The sequence below is a fragment of the Ambystoma mexicanum genome, chromosome 1q, assembly GCF_040938575.1.
Source record: "Ambystoma mexicanum isolate Mex_15411 chromosome 1q, UKY_AmexF1_1, whole genome shotgun sequence".
Taxonomy (NCBI): domain Eukaryota; kingdom Metazoa; phylum Chordata; class Amphibia; order Caudata; family Ambystomatidae; genus Ambystoma; species Ambystoma mexicanum.
The window spans coordinates 82,192,832-82,217,897 of record NC_090922.1 but is presented as its reverse complement, the minus strand read 5'-3'; the positions used below and the strand labels follow the sequence as shown (position 1 = coordinate 82,217,897).

General features: G+C 46.5%; 1 protein-coding gene across 3 annotated transcripts in view; it reads left to right on the top strand.

Moving 5' to 3' along the window:
* Positions 1–25,066, top strand: part of CDK10 (cyclin dependent kinase 10) — a 282,956-nt gene that overhangs the window by 238,977 nt on the left and 18,913 nt on the right. For 2 of the 3 annotated variants that reach the window (XM_069635576.1, XM_069635577.1), the window contains exons 8-11: positions 7,585–7,654; positions 11,764–11,823; positions 12,789–12,912; positions 13,030–13,169. In XM_069635576.1, coding sequence (XP_069491677.1) covers positions 7,585–7,654; positions 11,764–11,823; positions 12,789–12,912; positions 13,030–13,169 — 394 coding nt within the window. The remainder of the gene's footprint in view (positions 1–7,584; positions 7,655–11,763; positions 11,824–12,788; positions 12,913–13,029; positions 13,170–25,066) is intronic. The other variant, XM_069635578.1, reaches the window with a different exon arrangement.

Genomic DNA, 25,066 nt, shown 5'->3' with positions numbered 1-25,066 from the left:
GCAAGTTTGGAAACTGCCAGAAAGCTTGTGAGTTTTGAACAGGGTGTTGGAAGACTGCAGCGATGCAGGGTCAGAGAGATGAACCGCAAGATGCCCAGAAAGCATCTCGGCAGTCAGCTGGGAGCCGGCGACTTGGAAGCTGAGAGTCACTGTGGTAGTGACGTAACTGGTGTTGGGTGGATCATCCGGTCCACGGAACACACCCAGACAGTCAACACTAGACTACTGCAGAGCTGCTTGAGGCGATTGCATGGGACGTACGAGGAACTGCGGTGGTTGCGAAACCTGTAACAGGTGGACAGTGTGGTCAGAAACCTGCGCCCAGACTGCCAGTAGTAACAGGCCCAAAAATCAAGCGGGCCGAAGAAGAGTGGAAGAAAACCGTGAAAATGCGAACCATAAACCCCTGCTGTAACCGGTGAAGCGTCCCCAGAGAGAAGGTAACCGGAACAAGGATAAGTCTTGGAGGGGGTCGGGAAAACCTGATAAGGCAATACCAGGAGATAAAAGTGACGTAGAACATTTTGTGAGGATGCTCCCTGATAATTCCATAAGACTGCTATTGAAGAGTCACAAAAGACTGGGAGAGCCTCTGCATCATCCCAGTGGGGGCAGTTTGGAGGACACTGTTGAAACAAGACAGGGTCAAGGAAGGATAGCTTGGGGTCCTCTTTATCGTCCCGGCAGCGGGAAAGTGAAGGAAAATGTAAAAATGAAAATCGTACAGAACCCCTGGGGTAAAATTAAAGAGTTAATGAGAAACCAGAACTATTTTGGTAAAGGATTTAGAGTTTAAGGTTAGTATAGTAACCCATGAGTAATGAGGTATATTGCATGTTTGTTTTAACTACAGGTGAAGAACCAGCGAGTTGATAGCTTCCAACCTGGTATTTGTTTCTTTGTCCCTTCCCCCTTTCCCCTGAAAGTGAGGTAAACTGAGCAGTTATATATATGTCAGCTCAGAGTGCCACATTTTGGGTGGATTGTCGGGGGTTCAGCAGCTTCTGCAGACACCAGGTTCTCAGCATAACACAGGGCTTTCCACATTGTTTCCAGTATGGGGTGGTCCCTAATTCTTTTTGGTAGCTTCTTCATTGGAACACATAACCATTCACCTCCTGTGACTGGGTGCAGATAGAAGTTTTCAAGATAAAACCATTGTTTGTTGGGGTCCTCCCTGAGGGGTGGGGCCAACGCCCTAAACTGGGTCGCTCTGTGGTATGTACGCAAGTCAGGGAGGGCTACTCCCCCCTCTTTCCTTTGGGAGGGTGAGGGTCTCATATCCTATTCTGGGTCTCTGGCCCTGCCATATGAATTGGGTAATTCTTTTTTTGGCTTTACTGAGGTAGGATTCCGGGGCCTCCAGGGGAAGCATCTGGAAAACGTGTAGCACCCTGGGGAGGAGGTTCATCTTTACGGCATTTATTCTTCCCATCCATGATATTTGCCCCTTCGCACAACCCTCCATGTCCCTGAAGAGTTTATCAAACAGAGGGGGGTAGTTCGCCTGGCTCAGGTCTTCGTTGGGTCTAACAATATTAATCCCCAAGTATCTTATGCCCTCCATGCAGATTTGGAGACCCAGGGGGGATCAATTCGGCCAGATTCCTTTCCATATCAGGGGTAAAGGGGAAAATCATTGACTTGCTTATGTTTACCTTGAAGCCTGAGAAGCGACCGAACTGATCAATGACCTGCAAGGCAGCCGGGACCGATCTAGCGGGCTCCCTCAGGTGTAGCAGAATATCGTCTGCGTAGAGGTCTAGTTAGAAGGTTCGTCGCCTATGTCGATACCGCGTACCATCTGGGAGCCTCTGAGGTATTCTGCCAGGATCTCCATTGTCATGGCGAACAGGAGCGGGGAGAGGGGGCAACCCTGCCTCGTTCCTCTCTGGAGGGCAAATATGCGTGACAGTTGACCGTGACTCTAGCAGAAGGGGCTGCGTATAGGGCCTTAATGGCTCAACTGATCCCCACCCCAAAACCCAGCTTCTCAAGTACCCCGTGCAAGAACCCCCAGTCCACCCGGTCAAATGCCTTTTCAGCGTCAATGGATACCAGGACCGGGTTGTCCCCCTTCGCTGCCGCCTCCCTCATGACATGCAGGGTCTTGCAAAGGGTGTCCGCCCCTGCCTCCCCTGTATGAAGCCCACCTGGTCAGAGTGGATTAACCCCGGCATGTTGCCATCGATCCTCGTGGCGATAATCCTGGTGAATAGTTTTGCATCCACGTTCAGGAGGGAGATCGGTCTGTAGGACCGCCGGGTCCTTCCCCCTCCTTGAGAATCACGGTAATTAATGCTTTGCCAAATGATGGGGGTGCCCTCCATGTGGTCATGATGTTAGAGAATAGACTTGCCAGGAATCCCGCTAGGTGGCCCGAGAAGGCCTTGTAAAAGCCTGCAGTGTACCCATCTTCGCCTGTGGCCCTTCCCAGCTTCAAGCCTGATATTGCCTTGAGTACCTCCTCCTCTGTTATCGGGGCATCCAGGGCGGCTGCTTCTGGGATTTGAAGGGCGGGGAGGGTAACCCCACTGAGGAATGCTTTGAGTGTTTCCTTCTCTGCCCCCCCCTGTCCCTTCCGTATAGGGTTTCATAGAAGCCTGCAAATTTCTCAGCTATGCCTTATGGGTCTAAACTTTCCCCTTCTTCCCCGCTTACAATTCTTGTCACCCATCTCTCAGCCCGTTGACCTCAGAATTTAGCTGCCAACATGGCGTCCGCCTTGTCGCCTTTTTCATAATATCTTTGGCGTAGGTGTTGAGTCCAGCTACTATTTTGCCCATCTCTAGTCTTGCCTCTTCCCTCTCGCAATACCCAGGTCCCTTCCCCTCTCCGCCTCCCCCTTCCCTTCAGATCTCTCCAGTGTGAGAATCTCAGACCTCAGCCTGTGGGCCAGGAGAGTGCTTTCCCTCTTTTTGGAGGCCCCTTCGATAATCAACCTACGCCTCCAGGTTGCCTTCGCCGCCTCGCATACTAACTCCCAGGCGACTTCTCCAGTATCATTTAGCACAAAGTATTCTCTGATCGCCGTTATCATCTCCTCTTTAAAGGCTGCATCTCTAAGGAGAAAGTCATTACATCTCCATAGGGATTCCCTGGGTTTTAGGCCCGATATGCCAATGTCAGCCCAGACCAGGTCGTGGTCCGACCAACTAACTGGGCGAATCTCCAAGGCCTCCATTCTGCCCATGTGCTGGTACCCCGTAAATAGGTAGTCTATTCTAGTCCTTGTACCATGGACTGCAGAGTGGAAGTTATATCTCCTCCCTGTTGGATGGAGCTTCCTCCATATGTCCACCAGTCCCTGCTCCCACATTAAGTCCCGAAGCCCTCCCCCTGGTCGTCCCCCTCTAATGACTGGTGATATGCCTTACCACTATGGTCCAACTCCCAATCCGCCCACATATTGAAATCACCCCCCAGGATGAAGAGCAGCACCTCAGGAAGGGCTTATTGTATAAATCCCATCTGACCCGCGTTAGGGCAGTATATAACAGCTAAGGTGATTCTGGAGTTGTATAGACTGCCTGATGCTACCATGGCTCTCCCGTCCTCCCTTCCCCATTGGGTTACCTCGGTCAGTTTATGGTTCCTGTGCAGTATGATTCCGACACCCCCTCTCTTAGTGTGGCCGGATGCCCAAAAGGTGTGACCCACATCGGATCCGGGGATCGCCCTCTCCTCCCCCTTGACCGTTCAGGGTTCTTGTACAAAGAGGATAACCACTCTCGCATTTTTCATTTCCCTCCCCAATAGTAAGCGCTTCGTTGGGGAGTTTAGCCCCTTAGCGTTGAGGGAGCCTATTCTAAGGGTCTCGGCCCGACCCTTCGTCTCATTGTCTATCATCGGTTCTTTGCCTTGTGTTCATCTTTTCCCCGGTCCTGTGGGAGCTGCCCTGATCCATTTTGGAGCTGGATTCGGTCTGGGCCCGAGCTCCTCTATCCCAACCACCCTCCCTTCCCCCCCTCCCCCCTCCCTTCCCCATTCGGGACGCCTGCCAACGGGCAAGCCACCAGGATGAGAGTGAATCCGTACCCCGCAGGCCTCTCAGTGAACTCTGTGTCCCCGGACGGGATTGCCAAACTGGGGTCCTTGCATACCCCGAAGGTAAGTCTTTATTCACCTAGTCCTCCCCCGCCTGCGATGTGGGGGTGTTGGGCTTCCTGAATTTTCTTCTGCCCTTTATCATCTTCTTTGTGGACCAGGGGCCCTCAGGTTGTCTCCCGGGTTCTGGCCATGCTTGTGTGCCTTCTGTATCATTTCCCTCCTCTGGAACATCGCCCTTTAGCACTTGGAGGACTTGTGTGGCTTCTTTGCCGCTAGTCACCCTGTAGTCTACACCAGTTTGTTCGAAGGAGAGGGCGAATGGAAACAACCATCTATATCTTATGTCCTGGCTGGTGAGCCACTGGGTGAGCGGGTGACGATCCCTTCTGCGGGTGAGCGTGAGGGTAGACCGGTCTTGGTAAATCCTAATTGTGTCGCCTTCAAAGATGAAGCTCTCGAGCCTTCTTGCCTTCTCCAGGACCTCCATTTTCTCTGTGTACTGGAGGAAACGTACCACAATGGACCTCGGGCCCCCTCCTCTGCCCCCTCCGGCTCGGTGTGCTCTTTCAAGCTGGACTTCCATGCCCCCTTCTAATGTAAAGAGTTGGTTAATCAGACCTTGAACTTTCCTCCCTACATCGACCGCCGTCTCTCCTCTTTGCTGGGTAACACCCATTATGCGTAGGTTATATCGGCGTTCCCGATTTTCCAGGTCATCCATCTTTAAAGTCATGTCCTCCTCTCCCATTTCAAGGTCTGTTAACATCACCTCATATTTCATGTCCAACAGGTCTGTTTGGAGGTGGTTATTTTCCATTCCTTCCATTTTTTCCTCCGAGGTGCCCACTCTTCCTCTGAGGTCCACTATAGAGGCCTGTATGTCGGTGTGAATGGCTTTGATTTCCTGGAGGATGTCCTTGAGGTCATCCTTCGTTAGCGCTGCAGAGGGGGGGTCGCTGCCTGAGGGCATGGTGGCTCCGTGGGCCTCACTCGAGGCTGTTTGTGCGCGGCAAAAGCATTGGAGGGAAACTATTGCCCCGGTGGCTGGAGGCCGCTCCAGGATGTCGCTCTTTATGGTGCCTCTTGGTGTGGTGCCTCCAACAGGGTGGGCCCGTGGGAGTCTCAGAGTTCAGGGGGGGGCGGCCCCAGCCCCTCTACGTTGTTGGGGTGTCAAGTATCTGGCTGCGGGCCTTGATTTCGTACCGGGGGGCCCGAGGGGCCTCTAAGGATTGAGGCTGTGGCCTGCTTGGAGTTATAGGCCTGTGCAGTGTAGGCAGAGGGAGATGTGGTGGCTCTGGTGGGTTTAAAGCCGCCTAGTCCTTTATCTTGGGGTGCTGGAGAAAGGGTTGTATCCCAGGTGGGAGACGGGGGGGGGGTCAAGCGGGGGAGCGGCGCTGTTTTCTCTGAGGTCCACTTCCCCCCTCTGTCTCCTCACCTTCTTTTCATGTAGTCCTCTGGGCAGGCCGATGCTCTGGGGCCCAGCTCCTCCTCTCCCCAGCGCCACCGCATATGGATGGCCCTGCGGGCCTCCTCGCTCAGGGGTATTGTGTGTGCCGGGGCGGGGGCCCCATCGCTCTATCCTCCAATGTATTCTATGGGGAGGGCGATGGCACGGCAGTGAAGGACGCCTCCGGGGTCCCCAGCACGCAATGGGCCCAAACGCCAGCGTGCCCGTGGATCTTTGGTGGGAGCCGCTCGACCCTGGGCTCTAGATGGGGCGGGGGGGGGGGCTCCCACTCCGCTCAGCTGGGCCGCTCCTTGAGAACGTCGTTGGTGTTGGCCTCTGCTCCCTTGGTCCTGCGTGCTGCCGGTGAGTGGGGGGTTCAGATGGAGGGCTCCTCTGCTGCCGGGCTCCCGCAGTTCTTTGTCATGGCGGGGGTTGGCACAACACGCCGCTCGTCCGGGGCTAGGGTCGCGGGAGCGTCGCCACCTGCGCCGGGTCTCCTGGCGTGTTTTGTAGGTGTGGGGGCGTCCCCCACACTTCGGGCCTTATCCCGGCCCCCAGGGGGGGGGCGATGACGCCGCTAGATGTGATGCGCCCTGGGTCCCAGGTGTGGGCAGCACACAGCTGTGGGCGTTCCTCTGGAGGGCCTTCCCCTGGCCCCTCGGCTCAGGGCTGTACTGGGCTAGGTCCCTGGGTAGCGGCCTCGGTGGGGCTGGCTGCCCAGGGTGCAGGTCCTCTCGGGCTGAAACGAATAATCCCTGCCGGGGATTGTGACTGCACACTAGGCCCTGCGGGGCTGGAGGAGCGCGAGTCTTACACGACTGCCATGCTCTGCGCCCCCTGGTGGTCTCCCTAAATGAATCTTTTTGATCTTTTGTGACGACAGATCCTCATGTGATTCCACTGTGGAAAACGGCAGAGTCCTCTGGAGAAGCCAACAGATTAAAACATCTTTTAACAGAACTGAACATAAAATCCCTAACCTCGCTTTTAATGTTTCCCCCCCTGTTGCTGCCTTACTGACACATGCCAGAATCTCTCAACCCCCACCCCCCCCCCCGGTTGCTGCCTTACTGACACATGCCAGAATCTTCTAAGAAAGACCTGTCATTTTCTTTTCATAAATCTGCATGGGAGTGTCCCTGTTTCTGGCCTACTTATTACTTTGCTCTCATCTATGGTGTGAGGGGGGCTTTGGAAAAGTATTTCATGTCAATGCCTGGGGGTTGTTTTCCCTTGTTCCTTCTTCTTTCCTTCTAGAAAGACGATTCAAGATCTGTGTATCTGGCAGTTCTATACTGCCTGTACCCTGTAGAAGAACGGTGCCTGGTCTTGAATAACAGCAGTAGGACTAGTGGTTTAAGATTCAAACCAACGCTAGTAGAGAAACAAAAAAGTCCTAGAGCCCCTGCTCCCATGTGAAAATTTAGTTACAGAACGTATATGATTTAACTGCACAAACCCTTTCATAATGTTATTTCTGCAGTGCAGACCAGCTCAACTGAGGATCAAGTCTCCGAAGATTTCTGTTGGTCATTCCCTTCTTTGTTGTGTATCCCCTAGGTCTCCATAGCGTCGTTGATTCACTTACTATGATTCCTCTTTATTTTTGACATTGAGTAAAATCTAGGTTAATTTGTCCTGGTTTATCTTTAATGGTTGCAAATAAGCCGAGGGCATTTTTGCAAATAGCTGAAAATCTAACAAATGTTGCCAACTTATAAAATGTTAGTGTTGTATAAAAGCTCTACTTTTAATAAATGTTTATCAGTGTGGTTTTGCTTTTAATACTATTTTTACTTTTCATTCTGAAATTCTCACTGGTATTATTCTTTTATATATTTCAAAAATTGTCGGCTTGTGTTTAGAAGTGTTTACCACCCGAATTTGTCGAAAACTCAACTCTGGGCTGTTACCATACGATTGTATACCATCCCACACACCCTCTGGTTTACAAAGTTACATTACAGCTCCCTCCTCCCAGGATATTTTCCGATTTGACACCTGACGTTTGCCCTGTTTGTGTGCTTGAACAGCAGACCATGCTTTATGAAACGTTTCATTGACCACATCTTTTTGTGTTCCTGCAGCAGACTTTGGGTTGGCTCGTGCTTATGGAGTTCCCTTAAAACCAATGACCCCGAAAGTAGTGACTCTGTGGTGAGTTTCATTTGTGGTGTGTCCACACATGCCCACCAGGTTCAAGTCAGTGTTTTTGCATGCTATGTGAAAAGGTAGAGCGCCACCCTATCTAAAATCTCTGGTATGTTGTGCTTCTGTCATGCGTCGATCAGAAAGTGATGATGGGTGCTTGGCCTCATGGGCGGCTTGTTCATAATGTGCACAGGATGCCAATCCGGCCCCCCCATTCTGGATGAGCCCAGCCAGCCCAGTGAAAACATTAGGTGCTAGTTCAGCTGCTTTGCTGTACCTAAGGGAGCGCTCTTGAGCTGGCTTTAACTGTTTTTTCCCTTTGACAGGTCAAGTTCCCCATGGCTCATGCCCAATGCGCCATGAAAAGCCAGAGGCATATTCCTTCCTGAACCTTCAATGGATCATTGGGGATGTAGGCTTGGGAACGGCATGTCTGAATGTGTGTAGAGGGTGGTTTTGCACCACCTAGTATTTAAGATGACCTGAGGCATTGTGCTCAGTGCACTCCTCTCAGCCGCTCATGTGTAGAAAGCAGGGAGTGCTTCCTGTTCTTGCTGCACGTGAGTCCAAGAATTTTCTGCAAGCCAATGCGAGTCCGTACCAGGGCTCAAGGTAAGAAAAAGTTAAAAGTAAAGTATGAATGCAATGTTTGCATGTGACAGTGATTCGGTGTATGGGTGCATGTCTGAATGAGCAAGTGAATGCAGTGTGTGAATCAGTCCATGTGTGTGTGTGTGTGTGTGTGTGTGTGTGTGTGTGTGTGTGTGTGTGTGTGACTGTGCTTGCATTTGTGCCAGCTGGGGGTAGGGGGCTGTTGATTGGGGTAGTATTTTTTTCTGGGTATCCATGATAAAAGCAAACATAAGTGTTATTATGTGGCTAGAGTGGCCTACTTTGGTGCAGTCAGCCTGGCCATATATTCCTACTGTGGCATGTCATTTCTTACTGTGCATCAAGATTAAAACAAATTTGGCTTGGTGTGTCTACATTGGTGGTCCAATTCTGCCCATAAATTCTTGGTGTAGCATTGTTTTTCCTGCGCATCAAGGATAAAAGCAAACAGGAGTGGCTAGAATGGCCTACATTGATACAGTCAGTCTGGATCTACTTTATTTCTGTTTGTGGCATAGCATGTTTTATTTGCTGTGAGATCTTTTATGTTCATACTGGCATATATTGGTACAATCTGCATGGACCTGTATGGACATATGCCAGCATGAAAATGTTTTTACTGCCATATATTGTGGGAAAAGCCATCATAAAAATGCGTTGGAAATGCTTCTGTAAACTGTTAGTGACTTTATCTATTGGAGTTTTTCGACTAGGCAGGATAGCTCGGTGGCAACGCGCTCACCTTGGAAGCAAGACAACACAGGTTTGATCCCCGGGTCCGCACTTAGAACCTCTGGGTATTAAGCGTGTTATAAATAACCAATTATAATTACCTTAAAAAAACAGATTGCAAACTGATGCTTTTTACCCAATTATTCACACAAAGGTGTGCTGTAAAATGCACAATATTAACCCATTAGTCAAAAACATTTCTATGTGGTAGAAATACTCCACCCCTTCTACTCCCCCAATTCCCACTTGGTTGGTTTGGGATCCCTCATTACGATTGGTTGCTACAACATATTCAGGGCAAACATTTTTGCCACACCAATTCAAGAATTTACTAGCACACACTGGGCCTACTCATCCCAGCTCCAGGGTCTGTAGGAGGGGGCTCTCCCCTCCGAGTGTATTTTAAACACTCCTAGGGTTCTTGGCTGATACTCCTACAATCCTCAAACAGAAGTATAGTTCTAAGTTTGTTAGCAAGAGAAACGTTTCCTCTGAGGTGTTCGTACTGTTCACTGGCCTTGTAGTTTGTAGTTGTAGTTTGTAAACCTAGTGGATGGTCTGCTGATGGCAATGGTTTTTTAGTGATCACAGGTTTGTGCCTCAGACTTCTGCAAATGTGCTGCATTAAGATTGCAAGACCAATGTCGGTAAGTAAGTAGTTACTAAGAGAAGCTCCCTGCTCCCCCGATGCTTACACCCACTGGATCTAATTGAGCAAAGGCTAAACTTGCAAACCAGGATATTGTAAAATGTAAGTGGCATTTAAAGAAAGAAAAACATGCATAACCTCCTTACTTTGCTTGATGTGCCCATTAACAAAATTGTAAATCACATCTGCTCTAGAAGAATGGCATAGCATAATTGTATTGTAGCCTCAGGCAGAAGGGGTTGGCAAGAAAGGGTGCGATGTGTGTGTGTGTGTGTGTGTAACGATCATAAAACATGTTCACACAAATCTCACAATTGTGATTGCGCAGATAGGTGCCACGTACTCGGTGTCGACCAATTTCATAGTTTGAAGGTAAAGAGATTAAAAACAAGTCTCATTGCTTGAAGTATTCCAAATACCTACAGGGATCAACAGGAGTAAAGTGCATGTAAACAGCAGGGATTTATAGAAATATGAAGTTATGTGTACTTTTCCAAACACACGCCTGTGCCCATTTCCAGCTAATGAATGGCCACAGAACATTTACACAGGGATTAATTACCTTCACTGTAATGTTCTCTGACAATGGAGTTTGTCGGGAGGGGTGCGGGTGGGGGTGAGATTTGAAAAGTCCGAATGTATGGTTTACTTTTAAAAAACCTTTAGGATGTAAATTCATCAGAGGCTGTGACTTGGAAAGTACGCCCCTGCCCACCAGTGTGTGTGTGTGTGTTTGTTTGAACATTATGGTCATCACACTGAGCCCCGACTCACCAATATCGGTGACTGTGGTGGTATTATGCGTAGCAGGTTATGACAATTGCATAGAACTGCCTCTTAATAAATGTGCCTAGTCACATGCACTTTGCACAAGAGGGCCCAATATGCATTATATCCCTGGAATGCGATTTGGAAGCAGCAACATTTTGCCAGTTTCTTAATTGTCTAGTCAAAGAGATTACAGCACTTGCTTGATCAGACAGTGGTGGGAAAGGGGCAGGGATGGTTTTGGAAGAATGCCCCTCCCCTTGCTACTTTATAATTTGAACTGTTGCACATCAGTGCACTTTGCAAATAGTAGTACATTGATCAAATGTATGAGCATAAGTATCAAAAACCACATGAACTCAAATTGGTAAGACATTTATTAATTGTTATAATCATGCAAACATTTCACCAAAATTTAGTTATTGAAATATATAACAATTCATCCCATGAAAAATTATATATATATATATATATATATATATGTATATATATATATATATATATATATATATATATATATAGTACTTTCTTTAGAATCCTCTATCCCAAGTATCCAGAATTATATTATTTTAAACTCCATTGCCCAACCATTGTTTCACATTGCGCGGATTGTGGCCCCTCTGCATCCTGTGCTTCATTAATGACTATAAAACAAATTAGTTGTGTAAACCTTACTTAGTTTTTTTTTAAGCAGGGCTGTGTTGAACTCTGCCTGACCTGCTTACAAAATCCATTTTGGTGTGTTAATGTTCTCTACAAACCCAAAAACCTTGTTTGTTGTCAGTACAGGGGCTCTCACATTTTGGGTACATTTCAAAATGCTTCAGGTTTCACCGTACGTTAGTAGGGGTGTTCCAGACGTGGAACCCTTACTCTGTGTGCCGACATGGCAGCTGCACGCCACTGAAACCCATCAAGGCAGAAATGGTTTTCTGGAGTTGCTGTTGTACTCTTGTTCAGTGAAGGAATTTACTAGCATTTTGGTGCTTGTCTGCAGGGCCAGGTTGAATAATTTCTTCTCTGGTAGGGCACAGTTGGTTAAAGTATGGTTATACACCCTGCTGGCTGGAACCATCCCATAGAACAGGTTATTTTGTCTTGTGCGCTCTCAGTAGAGGGCCTCGCGCATTTTCCGTCATGTACGAATGCATGTAACCGATGTTATCTCTGCCAGTGAAAATTACGAATGTCGTGGGACTACACACGTCTTCAGAGATGGGCATATCAATAACAGTCAGACAGATGAGCTCACTGAATTTTAAATTTCACACTTTTGCCTCTTATTGGCACAGTGGCAGCAGAACCTCCTTGTTGGAGAAGGTTACAAACCGTGTCTTTCTTTTTTATTGGATAGGTATCGGGCTCCGGAGTTGCTTTTTGGAACCACTACTCAGACGACCGCAATTGACATGTGGTAAGCCGTTAGTCTTCAGGGAACATTTGGTGATGAATGGTAGGTTTACCGGTGGACCTGCTGAAAACTAAAGCAATGGGATTGTGCTTCTCAGTCATATAAAGGGTGTTTCTTTAGATAGATTAGAACACTTTTGTTCTTCAGTTTTTCCTGATTGATTTACAGTCCGCTTTGTTGCAAATTGTGCCTCAGGCAAAATTAGTATTTGTTTTCTGTGTTCCCTGTCTATCTCATTTGCATTTGCATCTGCATCTCAAACCTAATGCTTCCTGAGCTTTGAAACTACATCATCACACAATATTTGAGGCACTGAGATGCCAGAATTTCACCTTTTTTCAAATTCTCTTCAACTTTGTTAAAGTGGAAAGGTATCTCAATAAAGGGAATGGCTGGAATAGTTCTCTCCAAATGTGTCCTGTTTTTCTGGTACATTGCAAGATTTAAATACAGGACAGTACCTCTGAAAAGATGTTATGATGGGGCAGATTCTGCAACATTGCTGGTGGACGATATGCAACAGCATTGACATAAAGCCAACCATCTGTCCATTTGGAAATCTCGGATAGCTACTTAAGGCACTCCAGCTCTTCATAGCCCCTTGCTGCCCAGAGTCTCCACTGAAGATTGGCCACACTAGTATCTGCTGGCATGGAACCCGCCACATTAATGACACCAGTATATACATAGTACACCATTTGTTAGCTGGTGTAGCATTAAACCATTTCACATTCAGCATAAAAAAGATGGCGCACAGAAGCACAAGTATTCATTTGGAACAAACGGTTGCCATTTTGGTAAACAATTAGAGATTTGTTTAAATTGTGCAAAAGAGTGACTAATGGGAAGAAAAAAAATGTAGATTGTGAAATACAAAATATTTCCAGTAGTGGGTTGAAATGAGATATCATTGGTTGAAGAATGTCCTTTTCTATTACCTGCTTTCATTCATCCTTCCTTCATCACAGGGCTGTAGGCTGTATCCTTGCAGAGTTGCTCGCCCACAAGCCATTGCTCCCTGGGAGCTCAGAAATTCAGCAGATTGACCTCATAGTCCAGCTCCTGGGAACACCCAATGAAAACATCTGGCCGGTATGCTGATTTAAAGCACATTTGCTGCAGAGTGCCCTCTCTCTCTCTGTCTCTCTCTCTCTCTGGATGTTTATCACTCTCTCTCTGGATGTTTATCACTCTCTCCATTTCTCACAGGGGTTCTCTAAACTGCCTCTTGTCGGCCAGTACACAGTGAGGAAACAGCCATATAACAACCTGAAACACAAGTTCCCATGGCTCTCTGAGGCAGGTCTGCGCCTCCTAAACTTTCTATTCATGTACGACCCCAAAAAAAGGTAAGAACCAACAGTAAGAAGTAGGAAACTACCTCTTCACCCTACTCCCTCTCATGATCTTTAAAAAAAGTGTTATGTATAGCCCAGACCCAACACTGCTGATAAGGGTGTGTGAAAGGGGCAGTTTTGCATGCACTTTGATTTTCCTTACTTTCACAGGATCCTGAGTCTTGTATGACTAAGACATAATGGTTTGGTTTGTGGTTGCTTGTGTCAGAAATATTCAACATTACTGGGCCAGTTAAAAGGATATTCTTTGGAGGGGAAGGTGCCTTCTTCAGATAGTAATGCACCACATTATCTCAACCTGCAGCTTCCCAAGAGGGGCTTTGGAATGGGGGCAGCTTGTAACTTATCCTTTATAATAAAGAGCCCAGCCCTAAGGTAGCTTTCCTCTTTGCTAACCAAACATGTGAAACAGATGAAACTGGGAATGTTTCTCTTTTGTCATTAAGATCTCTTTTAAAGTCCCACAGGAGTCTTCTTCGCTCTGACTCATTCTTTTCAATTTGTGCATATCTCTGCTAGCCGACGTGATTGGCAATCTCTAGACAGAGGCTATATTTAGCTATACCTCAACCTATGAGAATGCCTGAGTACAGACACTATTCACCGAATTATTAATCCACACCTTGTGTCCCACAGGGATCTTGTGTCTCCCCCACCATGTACAACATCTTCACCAAGCCTTTGTTTGACAAGTTGGACAGACTGGGTGTCACCTACACAAACTATGCAGACGACACCCAGATCCTCATACCCCTTTCGGGTGACTTCGAGGCAGACTCAGCCTTGGTGAACAAGATCTACACCCTCATTCAGGCATGGATGGCCTCTGCCTGAATGATGATAAAACGGAGATACTAATCTTAGGCTCTGAAGCTAACATCCAAATATTAAGCCCAAACTACACATCCTTCAGCATTGATAACAACCCAATCAAGGTGATGTCTGTGGTTAAAACCCTTGGATTCTATCTGGACTCCTCCCTCACTATCAAGAAGCAAGTTAACTCCCTTTCCTCTTCTACCACTTACACCTGCAAACTCATCCGGCATCTAGACCGTACCTCTCCAGTGCTAGTTGTACCACCATAGCCAATGCTCTTACCTTGTCTAGATTAGACTATTGTAACGCCCTGTACTCAGGAGCCAATAAATACATCACAGACAAAATCCAAAGACTTCAGAACAATGCCCTAAGAGCAGCATTGGACATCCCTCATAGAGAGCACATTACTAAATTCAGGAAAGAGGTGAACTGGCTGAAGATAACAGACAGAATCCTCCTCAAAACAGCCTCCCTCACATCTAAATGTCTTAACAACCTAGCCCCCCGTATCTTATGGAAAACATCAATAGGAAAACATCGACTGGCCCCATGAGATCTACTAACGCCTTTAAATTAGAGACTCCTAGAATCAAACGCTCGACTGCGGGAGGAACCAGCTTTCCTGTCAAAGCTGCACAATGGTGGAACAAGTTATCTCTTGACCTCCGAACTGAACAACCTTACCCTATATTCAGATACAAGATACTGAAATGGCTACGTACAAACGACACCTAACCTGACTCACACTGAGCCCTCTACACCTGGCCCATACCGAACTTTCTGCATCCATTAACTACTCTGTACTCTAGGTCACTGAGCATGCACCATCACCAACTAGGCCCTATATGATACACAGACTGACTAGATTGAAGCTCACCTACGGCAGTAAATAAAATTAACCTCTTATCCATCACCCTTTCGTACAAAGAAGCCATACTAGCGGCCAAAAAAGAAGTCTATAACAACAGGATTATACAAGCTCAATCCAACACTAAGGAACTCTTTAAAATCCTCAAGGAATTGGAGTCCCCAGTTGACCCCCCTTGACACGTGTACCCCTGACACTGAATGGTGCGCCAACATACAAAAAGCACTACTAAACAAAATCACTACACTCCAAGCTAAAATCAACACCAAAAAAAAAGTTGATCCAGCAGGTAATACATACTCCTACAACATCCCATCCCCTAATCACTCCTTCAAACCTTTTAGTTTCTCACCTCTCACCATTAGGGAAGTGGAAAATATCATCATGAAGTTAAAACCATCCAATTGTCAAGGTGACGCCTGCCCAGCACCAGTCGTAAAGGAAGCAGCGGCTGACCTCGCTCCTTTCATCACCTCCTTCATCGACTCCTCCTTTAAATCTGGCATAGTACCGAATAACCTCAAGGATGCTTGGGTAATCCCCTTTATCAAAAAACCTAACTTAGACCCTACCAATCCCACTAACTACAGGCCTATCACCACGGTGCCTTACCTCATTAAAATCCTGGACCGTGCTGCATATCTCCAAATTCAAGATTATCTCGATAACAACCTATTAGGATTTAGGCAATCTGGTTTCCGTCCGAGACACAGCACAGAGACAGCTCTAATAGATCTAAAAAAGCAAATTGAGGATCTGAAAGACAAAGGCAAACAAGCGCTGCTACTCCTTCTTGATCTGTCCGCCGCTTTCGATTTGGTGGACCACCAAATCCTTTGCCAGCACCTTAAAACTGCCGCCCACTTTTCCGATGCAGCTACCTCCTGGATCAGCTCTTTCCTTGCTAACCGATCCATGAGAGTCTTCTCACCTCTTGCCGCTGCTGACCCAGCTCACGTCCCCTGCGGAATCCCACAAGGCCTGTGCGTATCACCTACGCTCTATAACGTATTTACTAAACCACTCTTTGATATTCTTGACCATCTGGGTGTTACCTACACAAATTATGTGGATGACACCCAGATACTCATCCCTATCACTGGTGATTATCTAACCAACATCAAAGCACTCAATGCAGTCTACACAGTCATCCAGGCGTGGATGGCCCACCACGGTCTCTGCCTAAACGATGAGAAAACTGAGTTACTCATCCTAGGCTCACAGTCCAAACTCTCAAAACTTGACAGTAAATATGAGGCTTTCAACATTGATGGTAACATCATCGAGGTCACCAATGTCACTAAAACCCTCGGAATTTACCTAGACTCCACCCTCTCTCTCATCAGACAAACCAACTCAGTAGTCTCAGCATCTGCGTATACGTGTAAACTAATCACTTCTTGCCGTCCCTTCTTAACAACGGACAACTGCCTGATCCTCGCCAGAACCCTCATCTTATCTAAAATTGACTACTGCAACGCCCTTTACCTCGGAACGAGCCAAAGAAACATTGATAAACTCCAGTTAACCCAGAATAACGCCATCAGGGCTGCTCTTAACATACCCAGGTGCGCCCACATCTCATCCACCAGACGCAACATACATTGGCTCCCCATTTCACGGCGTATCGCCCTTAAAACTCTTGTTCTAAGCCACAAAGCACAGAACAATGCGGCACCGGCCTACCTGTCAGCACGCTTCACCCAACACACAGCCTCCAGACCTTTAAGATCTGCACAAGCACACACACTTATCATTCCCAGTTTCAAGCTTCAGACTGCTGAAGGTTCGAGCTTCCCAGTCCTTGCAGCGAAGCTCTGGAACTCCCTATCCAAAGATCTCAGGAATCTCCCTTCCCTCCAATCCTTCAAAAACAGAACAAAACAATGGCTCTTTGAGCAAGACGATGCTGCGGCCACCATTTTGTAACACCTGCTGCATGCTGCTCCCTCTCGATTACCTTGTACATACTGAGCCGACTGACTCCCCTTGTAAATGTATGTATATATCTTTGTTCTATGTATATATAATTTGTAATCTGTAACTGCCTTCTGTAACACTTTACTGTAACCACCTTTCTAAACATGCGCCCTGATGCCCGTGGGCAGGCTGCGCAATATAAATAAACAAATACAAAATACAAATAAACTTGATTATATACTGCCTATTTTGATAAACTTTCTAGAGAGTCAAGGACATCCCAATTTATGTCCTGCACCTGTATATATTTCTGCATATATCGCTGTACATATTCTTGCCTACGTGTTTTATATATTCATGCCAAACACTGTAATGAAGCTTAAGATTTCTTGTGTATACTGTTGCGCCCGGCTACCTAAGGGTTTGGCGCGCATTACCAAATAAATAAACAAAACAAACAACCTAATGGTCCTGGTTTCCCACTCGCTGACTGTGTTCTCCTGTCTGTCTACCAACTGCACCTCCTGCCAGGGGAGTTGCTAGGTCTGGAAAAGACCCGGGGCTAAGCTGATGTCGGAACTGTTTCGACTGGGGGCTAGCTAGTCTTTTGGCTGTAGCTCCGGAGATTCTATCCGGGGCTACAACCAAAAGATCAGGGGCTACAGCCCCCGTAGCCCCCCCTAGCAACGCCCCTGCCTCCTGCTGCCATCATACAAGCTTACACTGTTCGTAGACGTAGTAAGGTCCTGATATCAACTAATGCATTGGTAATTATGTGGTGCTGCTTGTCGAATCCCAGAAATACCTACATGGAAAACAAAATAATGATATCCTCCTCTTCTTTATCTTGAAACTATCTGCTAACATCCCTCCAGAGATAAAGACTCTGCATCCGCTAAGTGAAAACCTCAAGACCTGGGGGGCACTGCGGTGCCGAAAACAAGATGGCTGCCTTTTACTAAAGTCCCCGTTCTGCAGCTCGTTTTGATCATGGGTACAGTATACAGACTGAACTTAATTGTACGGAGATCATCCCTAAAAGGGTGCTGCCACTGATCACCCACCCACCGGGCGGCAGCGAGCAAAAGGGGGTGCTGTACTCAATTTAGGAGCCTAGGCAGGCAGCAGTGGTGTTGCTCCATGGCAACGGCCACTCACCTGGATGCCACGCAGCAGTGTGGTTCCTTCCTGCCAAAGAATAACCTGGGCAGACAAGGCGATCCCTGACGGGAGTAGCACGAGACGCTCGCCTGCAGGGGTGACGCAGGTCTGGGCGACCGGACGTAGAACCAAGTGGGGAGCGGTCGCAACCCGTAGCGCGATCCAACTAGGGCCCGTGGAGTATGCAGAAAAGGGGCTACGACTGGCCTAGATGGCTGGAACATCTGAGGACTACAAGGTCGCTGGCCCTTGCGAGGGCTGCTCACTGGTGGCCGCACAGACGAGTGGCACTCCTCTGCCCTCCTGAAGCCCATGGTGTGGACAGGGTGGGGCCCACTTCTAAAACGCTGGACACATGCTCATAAGAACGGCGCTGGAGAGCATGAACACGCTGACCATACACGGAAGCCGGGTGTCCTTGGCGAGGGAGGAGTGGGTTAGCGTTGGATGCCACAATGCCCCTCTGCCCTGATACGTGACCACACTGGCTGGTGGGTGAAAGAACATTTGAACTGCCAATACACCACAAAGCCCTACGTCTGTCCGCCCCCCACCCCCAACCCTCATGCAGCAGCTATGACAAAGAGAGAAGGGGAAACTAAGAAGTGCAGCATGGACAGCTATACCACGCAGGGCTTGAAACCTAGAGGGGAGATAAACAGTGTGGCACACGCAGAAACTCCTCATCCTCCGTAAGAAACCCTAGACATGTGCCAGCTGCTGGATAGTATGCAGGCAGTGTACACCTCGAAGTGTACATCACATCACAGACAGCATTAGCTCCTTGAGAGCCAAACTAGACAAGGAAAGTGCAAGAATCACTGAGACCGAATCCAGGATCAGCACTACGGAAGACTAATTGTGAATGGGCTTAAAATATTAACATCTAAAATCACTATAGATGATGTAAAACAAGCTTCACAACAGTTCTAAGATCTCCAATTGTGCTCCAGACGTAACAATGTATGCCTTGCTGAGACCCCGAAGAACACAGACAAATGGAAGAATTTGTTGTAAGCCTGCTAAAGGAGATTCTGGACAAATCTCCATCACTGCATTTTGCGGTTGACAGTGTGCACCGCACCTTGACCCCTAAGCACAGACCAGGGCCGCCCCAAGAACTAGCATAGTGCGTCTGCTGAGCTATAAAGATGGAGATAAAATCCTCTGGTTAGCCCGGGAGAAAGGCACGCTGCAATATAGATCCAGCAGAGTACGTATTTATCCCGATTTCTCGACCTCTGTCCAGGCAGAGAGCAAACAGCTTATGGGTGTGAAAAAGCTCCCGCGATCTATTAAATATGCCATGCTATTTCCTGGCAGGCTGAGACTGCAGTTTAAAGAGAAGTCCTACTTCTTCACAATAGCAGAGGTGGCAGTGAACTTCATCGAAGCAAACCTCCTGCTTCTCTTTGGCAAAACCAGACAGCAGATGGCTGACAAAGCAAAGACATCCCTGACAGAGCCAAATAACCGGTAAGTTAGCAAATACTAACTTACCAATACCACAAGATAAACCTTGTATGTGATGCAGTAGTCGAACCCCTAGTCACCACTAAGCCAGCAGGCCATATGTGAGCGGTTAAAGCACTAAGGAGCAATAGCAGCAACTACCCAATGTTTGGCTCCATCATGTTTTTTACTGTACTGTTGGGTAGGATGTTTGGGGTTGACATTGCCCAAGTTGGGAGGGCAATGAGGGTAGTTTGGGAGGGCTTTGGTGCCATGGAAGTATGCTTGGCTGACGTTCAATTTACTGCAATCAGAATTTGTTGTATTTGATACGTTTGCTAGGTAAGAATTAGTGCAGTCCAACTCGTGTGGGACTACACAAGACTTATCTCTTGGTATTAGGTAACCCACCTTTTAATATAGGCCTGTACTACACAAGTTGGTAGTGTGACTGAGCAGCCAGGCTTATTTTAAGAGGGGCAATGTGAGCTGTACAATGAAATCAGTAAACACAAGTATCCAATTAAACACTTAGACACTTAATAAATGAATTATTTATTTATACGCAGACATTTAAAGCATTCTTTAAAAAGCAGTAATTGGCTGTCACATTAATCCCAAATTGGGATTCAATTAAAAAAGTGAGCAATAAAGCAGGTGAGTAATTCATTCATATGTTGCACATATGTTACACATGTTCCAGCACCCAGAGGTGACGTCATTTGAGGTCAGTAGAGCATTTATACAGTATCACCTTTGCAATATTGAGTTTCCAAGGAAGGAAAGGTTATGGTTAGATCAGAACAGACTGATAGGTAATAAGAACAGTTAGATTTTCCCAAAGGGATGCAGGCAGTCTATTATCCCAGCTTTAAAGTGTTCAACATTTAAAACCTGTGAGGGAACAAGCACTGCCCAAAGCCAATAGATTCAGATGGAGCCAGGACAGCCAGAGTCAATAGGCAAATTCAAAGTTCTAATGCTCTTGTTCTTAGAATTATGTTCTTAAATAGTCAGTGTTCAAAAGCGAAATCACAGCAACCAACTCAAGAGGAGTCACCTTTAGAAAACACAAGCTGTAAGGCCAATGCAGGTAAGTTGTGGTCAATTTAGTGTAGGGTTAAATCCCACTCCCAAAGATGGGAAGCACCCCAAATGGCAAAAGGATAAAGTACCCCAAGTCCCACAGTACCTTGTAAATGAAGAAGTTGTTCCAGCTGGTTGCCTTCACGATGCAATGCAGTAGACCCTTGTTCCTGGTTCTTGGTCGTGGTTTCGAGATCCTCCTTCACTTCTTGCCTTTCCAGACACACTGGAGCCTGGGCGGGCTTGTGTGCTGAAGCCTGCCAAAGGCAAAATACACAAAGGACTCGAACCTGATGCAAACAACAGAGTACAAGCCTAGAAGAAACTAACTAACAAGAAATGGTTTTAAAAGAAGACGAGTGCCATTTTGAAAAAATGGTCACCCTTGGGTGCAGCACTACAGCTGAGCTATCAGCCTGCAGATACATGTGAGGTAGTAAAAAATAAACCACTGCCACCAGCCATTCAAGTGAATTAGTATAACAAAATGTTACATGAGGATTGGGTTAAAGGAATTACTATGTAACCACCCAGCACTCCACATAGGGTGGTGTGTGCTGGACCCATAAAGTAAAGGTAAGACAGACCGGGTTCATCTTACTATTCTTGGGAACAATAGTTCACCCAGGAAAATATAGTTATAAACATTAAGAGAAGTTCAAGGGACTTCTCAGTGGCACCTCACAAAAGGTGATGTGTGTCACAATGCAAAAGCAGATGCCTATGGAGTTTACCAGATTCCATAAAACAGTAAGGAGCATAGAAAACCATAGTCTGAAAAGCACAGGAGTGAGTGAGAAAAAGGCCCCACTCAACAGAAAGAAAGAACACATATGCACACCTAAGTTTCTTAAGGAGCAAACCTATTTGTTAGTTTTAAGGTTGGTAGTGAGGTGCTGAGGAGTGAAACACAATCCTGACACTAGGTTGTGGGTTTGAAAAAACTGGGAAAGAGAGGGTAACCACAAGATGTGGACCCCTCCTGCCCCCTGCACACTCTAGGTTATTGTCCGTAGACAGTCAATACATTCTGTTCTTTAGATACGATACAGTTCACAACTAACATCAATACTTGGTGTACAATTGTGCAGAAAGTTTCTCTTAACGATTCCATAAATCAAGCTAGCAAAGCACTACATACCTCATATTGGTGCCCCATCCATACTCATTAAAATAAACCTCGGGGCACCAATGTGAGGTATGTAGTGCTTTGCTAGCTTGATTTATGCAATTGTTAAGAAATACCTGTGGCTAACTAAATGAACAAGATTGCAACTGAGAATTATCATTTTTCTTGTAGATATCCAGAAACAAGGTCCTTGAAGTTTAGAAATTGAAGACATACTATGGATAGAAGTAGACTTTCACATTCTTTAACACTTACTCCAGAAGAAGGGATTTTTTCCCGAAACGTGTCGAGTTTTTAAGTATTAGCACGTGTGAGACAACAAAAATTGATAAACTTTCTGCACAATTGTACACCAAGTATTGATGTTAGTTGTGAACTGTATGCATGTTTAGAAGAGAAAGGAATCTTACTAAGAGTATTTGTGAAATAAACAAATATATGCATATATATATCTTTCAGAGAACCTAGAGTGACACTAATTTATTTTATACTGAAGTTTTTGTAACAGACTCATTGAACTATTCATCATTGAATGAACCACAACATCTTTTCCATAGAGCTATGGACCAACATGATTGTAAAAAATCGTATCTAAAGAACAGAATGTATTGACTGTCTACAGACCATAACCTAGAGTGTGCAGGGTGAGCGAGGGGTCCACAAAAAGGCCCCACTCACTCAGGAAGAAAAATGTAAAAGCCCTGAATCCAGCAAAACAGCTGTGGGTCTCTAAGGTGAAAGGGAAATAGCACAGAAATGAAATTTCTCCCTAACAACGTCAATGTTCTTTATTGAGCTGGTAAATATTGGGCTTCATGGTTACACCTTCTAGGGAACACATACAGCAGTACTCCATACACAGGCACCGTCAGATCAGCTGGGATACTATGGCATGCCTTCAAGGTATATAGAAGGTGTAGCCATGGCTACTGATCTAGGTGTCTTGAAGGCTAGCAGGAAAAACATATCGGCTAGTGAGACGGAAAATGTATACGCACATTCCCCTAATGCAGACAGTCTATACCAAATCAAAATCGCATTAGACCACAACCGGCTAGGATGTATGGTGCCTATCTCGTTTGCTGTGTCAATAATAAAGGAGTGGTTATATAACATCAATCAGGGATGAAGTTGGCATTTATACATTACGCCGACAAAGAAATAAACAAAGTCTTGTGAGACTTCTACACCAAACTATAACAAACAACAGGCAGAGCACAGAACATATCAGTGCCCTGCTAGATGAAATCCCACTAACTATGCTCTCAGACACACAAGGGAGAAGCTTAACCTGCCATTCTTCATTGAGGAAATCCTAAAAGCAATTAAAGATTTGCCTAGGAACAATGCCCCTGCACCTGACCAGTTCGGGTCAGAATTTTATAAGGCATACAGCACTATACTAGCCACCCATCTGCTAACAGTCTGGGCAGAATCTCTTAACACCAAGCAACTCCCTGCTACTCTTAGAGAAGCAACATTAATCATGCTCCCTAAACCTGAGGAACCAATCGAAGAGCGTGGCCCATACATGCCTCGATCACTTCTAAACATGGACACTAAAATATATGTCCAGGTCATAGCCAATGGACTTCTACCATACATAAGCCACATTATCCACCCAGATCAAGCAGGTCCATTCTGGGGCGATCAACAGCATTAAACGTGTGCAGATTTTTTAACATAATGTCACAAATCAGTTCCGTAGCAAATAACGTAGCAGTCTCATTAGACACCCAAAAGGCTTCATATATGCTTTCTGGGAAATTCTTATTCGCAATCTTACTGAAATGCGGCTTCAGTACTCAATTTATAAATTTTGTACAACTGCTGGTGTTAGTCCGTTGTCGCTCACGGTGAGCTGTCTGTGAGGAAGTGTTTGTGTCAAGAAAGGGGGTGGGAGGGTTGAGTTCCTAGGTATCTTACCTGGTAGGATGGGGATAAGGTGTTACAGGCAAGAGGATACCGCATCACACCATCTGGTGTCCCACTTCCACTCCTCGAAGACCCCTCATCTAGGTGATCCTCCTGCACTGGTCCACCCCCATAAGCTGGATCCAAAAGTGATGGCTGTGTCTTGGCCACCTGGATGACAGATCCCCGGGAACTAGGGGTGAGACACATTCAGGTTTCTCACACAACACAATGGTCAGGCAGAGTCAGGCAATTACTGATAATTACACACACCTGGCTTCCATCACACTTCCCCCACACGGATAAAAGTCGGAGCACGAAAGCTGAGGGGAATCCGGGGTGAAGATTGAATCACCGGAATTGAATGCTTGTAAGAAGAAAATAACTTCATTTGTTTTGGTACACCAGGCTCTCTGAATCAAGAGCCTTTGATAAGTAAAGAGACTTGGGCACAGAAATCCCTGATGCTAGTGATTGAAGTGTATCCTCGTGCCGAAGAAGCCAGAGGTTGTGCTACGCTCGAGTGAACCGCCATGTCCCGTGCTAAAAACGTGGGGAAGGGAGGCCAATGTCCTGAGCATCCTGACATATCATTTTTGTGAACACTTCTTTCTTTTTCATAAACACTATCCCCACACTATTTGTATTAAGAGGTAAGGATTGGCAATAGACTTTTTTTTATCATAGGCCCTTTTTATTTCACAAGACAACACTAGGACTGCGTTATTATTATTTGCTGGTCGTAGTTTGCTCCCATCTGTAGATTTAGGATTAGATAGGCGCCTATCATACCCTTGTTGAAGTTCATGCACGGGTACAATCATGTATCCCTCTTCGGCGATTCTCAAGTGTTCTCGACCCCAGAGTCTTCCTTTAAATGCCAGTACTCCCGTCTGAGTGCAGGGAGTGTTTCGACCAGGCAGACCTTCGCTGACTCGACATCTGCACGGCCTCCTCGGTGTAAAGTTCTTAGGACTGGTCTGCAAATGCTGTCCTGCACCCCTCCGGGAGCACAGCTGGAATTCCCACATCTAGTCGGGAAGGCTGATTTCCCTGTATGGGCCACCAAAAATATACTGCGGTTGCCTCAGAACTCACCAATACAAAATTACAAAAGTAATCCAAAAAAGCAAGAAGTAATGCAATTTATTCTGGTTCCAGTCACAGCTGGGAAAGCAAGATTCCTGCAGAACTGCATGAATGGCGATGTCAAAGATACGCTACTAAAACCAAAGTTTTTATAATCATGCAAACTAATTAGCATCAAACCACATTGCAACGTTAGTCCTCCAAGAGAGGCTAATTGGTAGAACTATGTCATTCCCCTATAGTGCAACATAAATTATCCTGAAATGATTGGGTCCTCCAAACCTTGCCACACCACCCTCGACCACTGCTGTGATGTCACAGTCGAACCCCCAATTCCCCCATAATAATGCCAAAACATTGAGACCTTTGAGATGACGAGCAGATCTTTATTCATCTGTCGCCAGTCATCTCCATCTGTTTCTCATGGGAATACAACCGATCATGGCA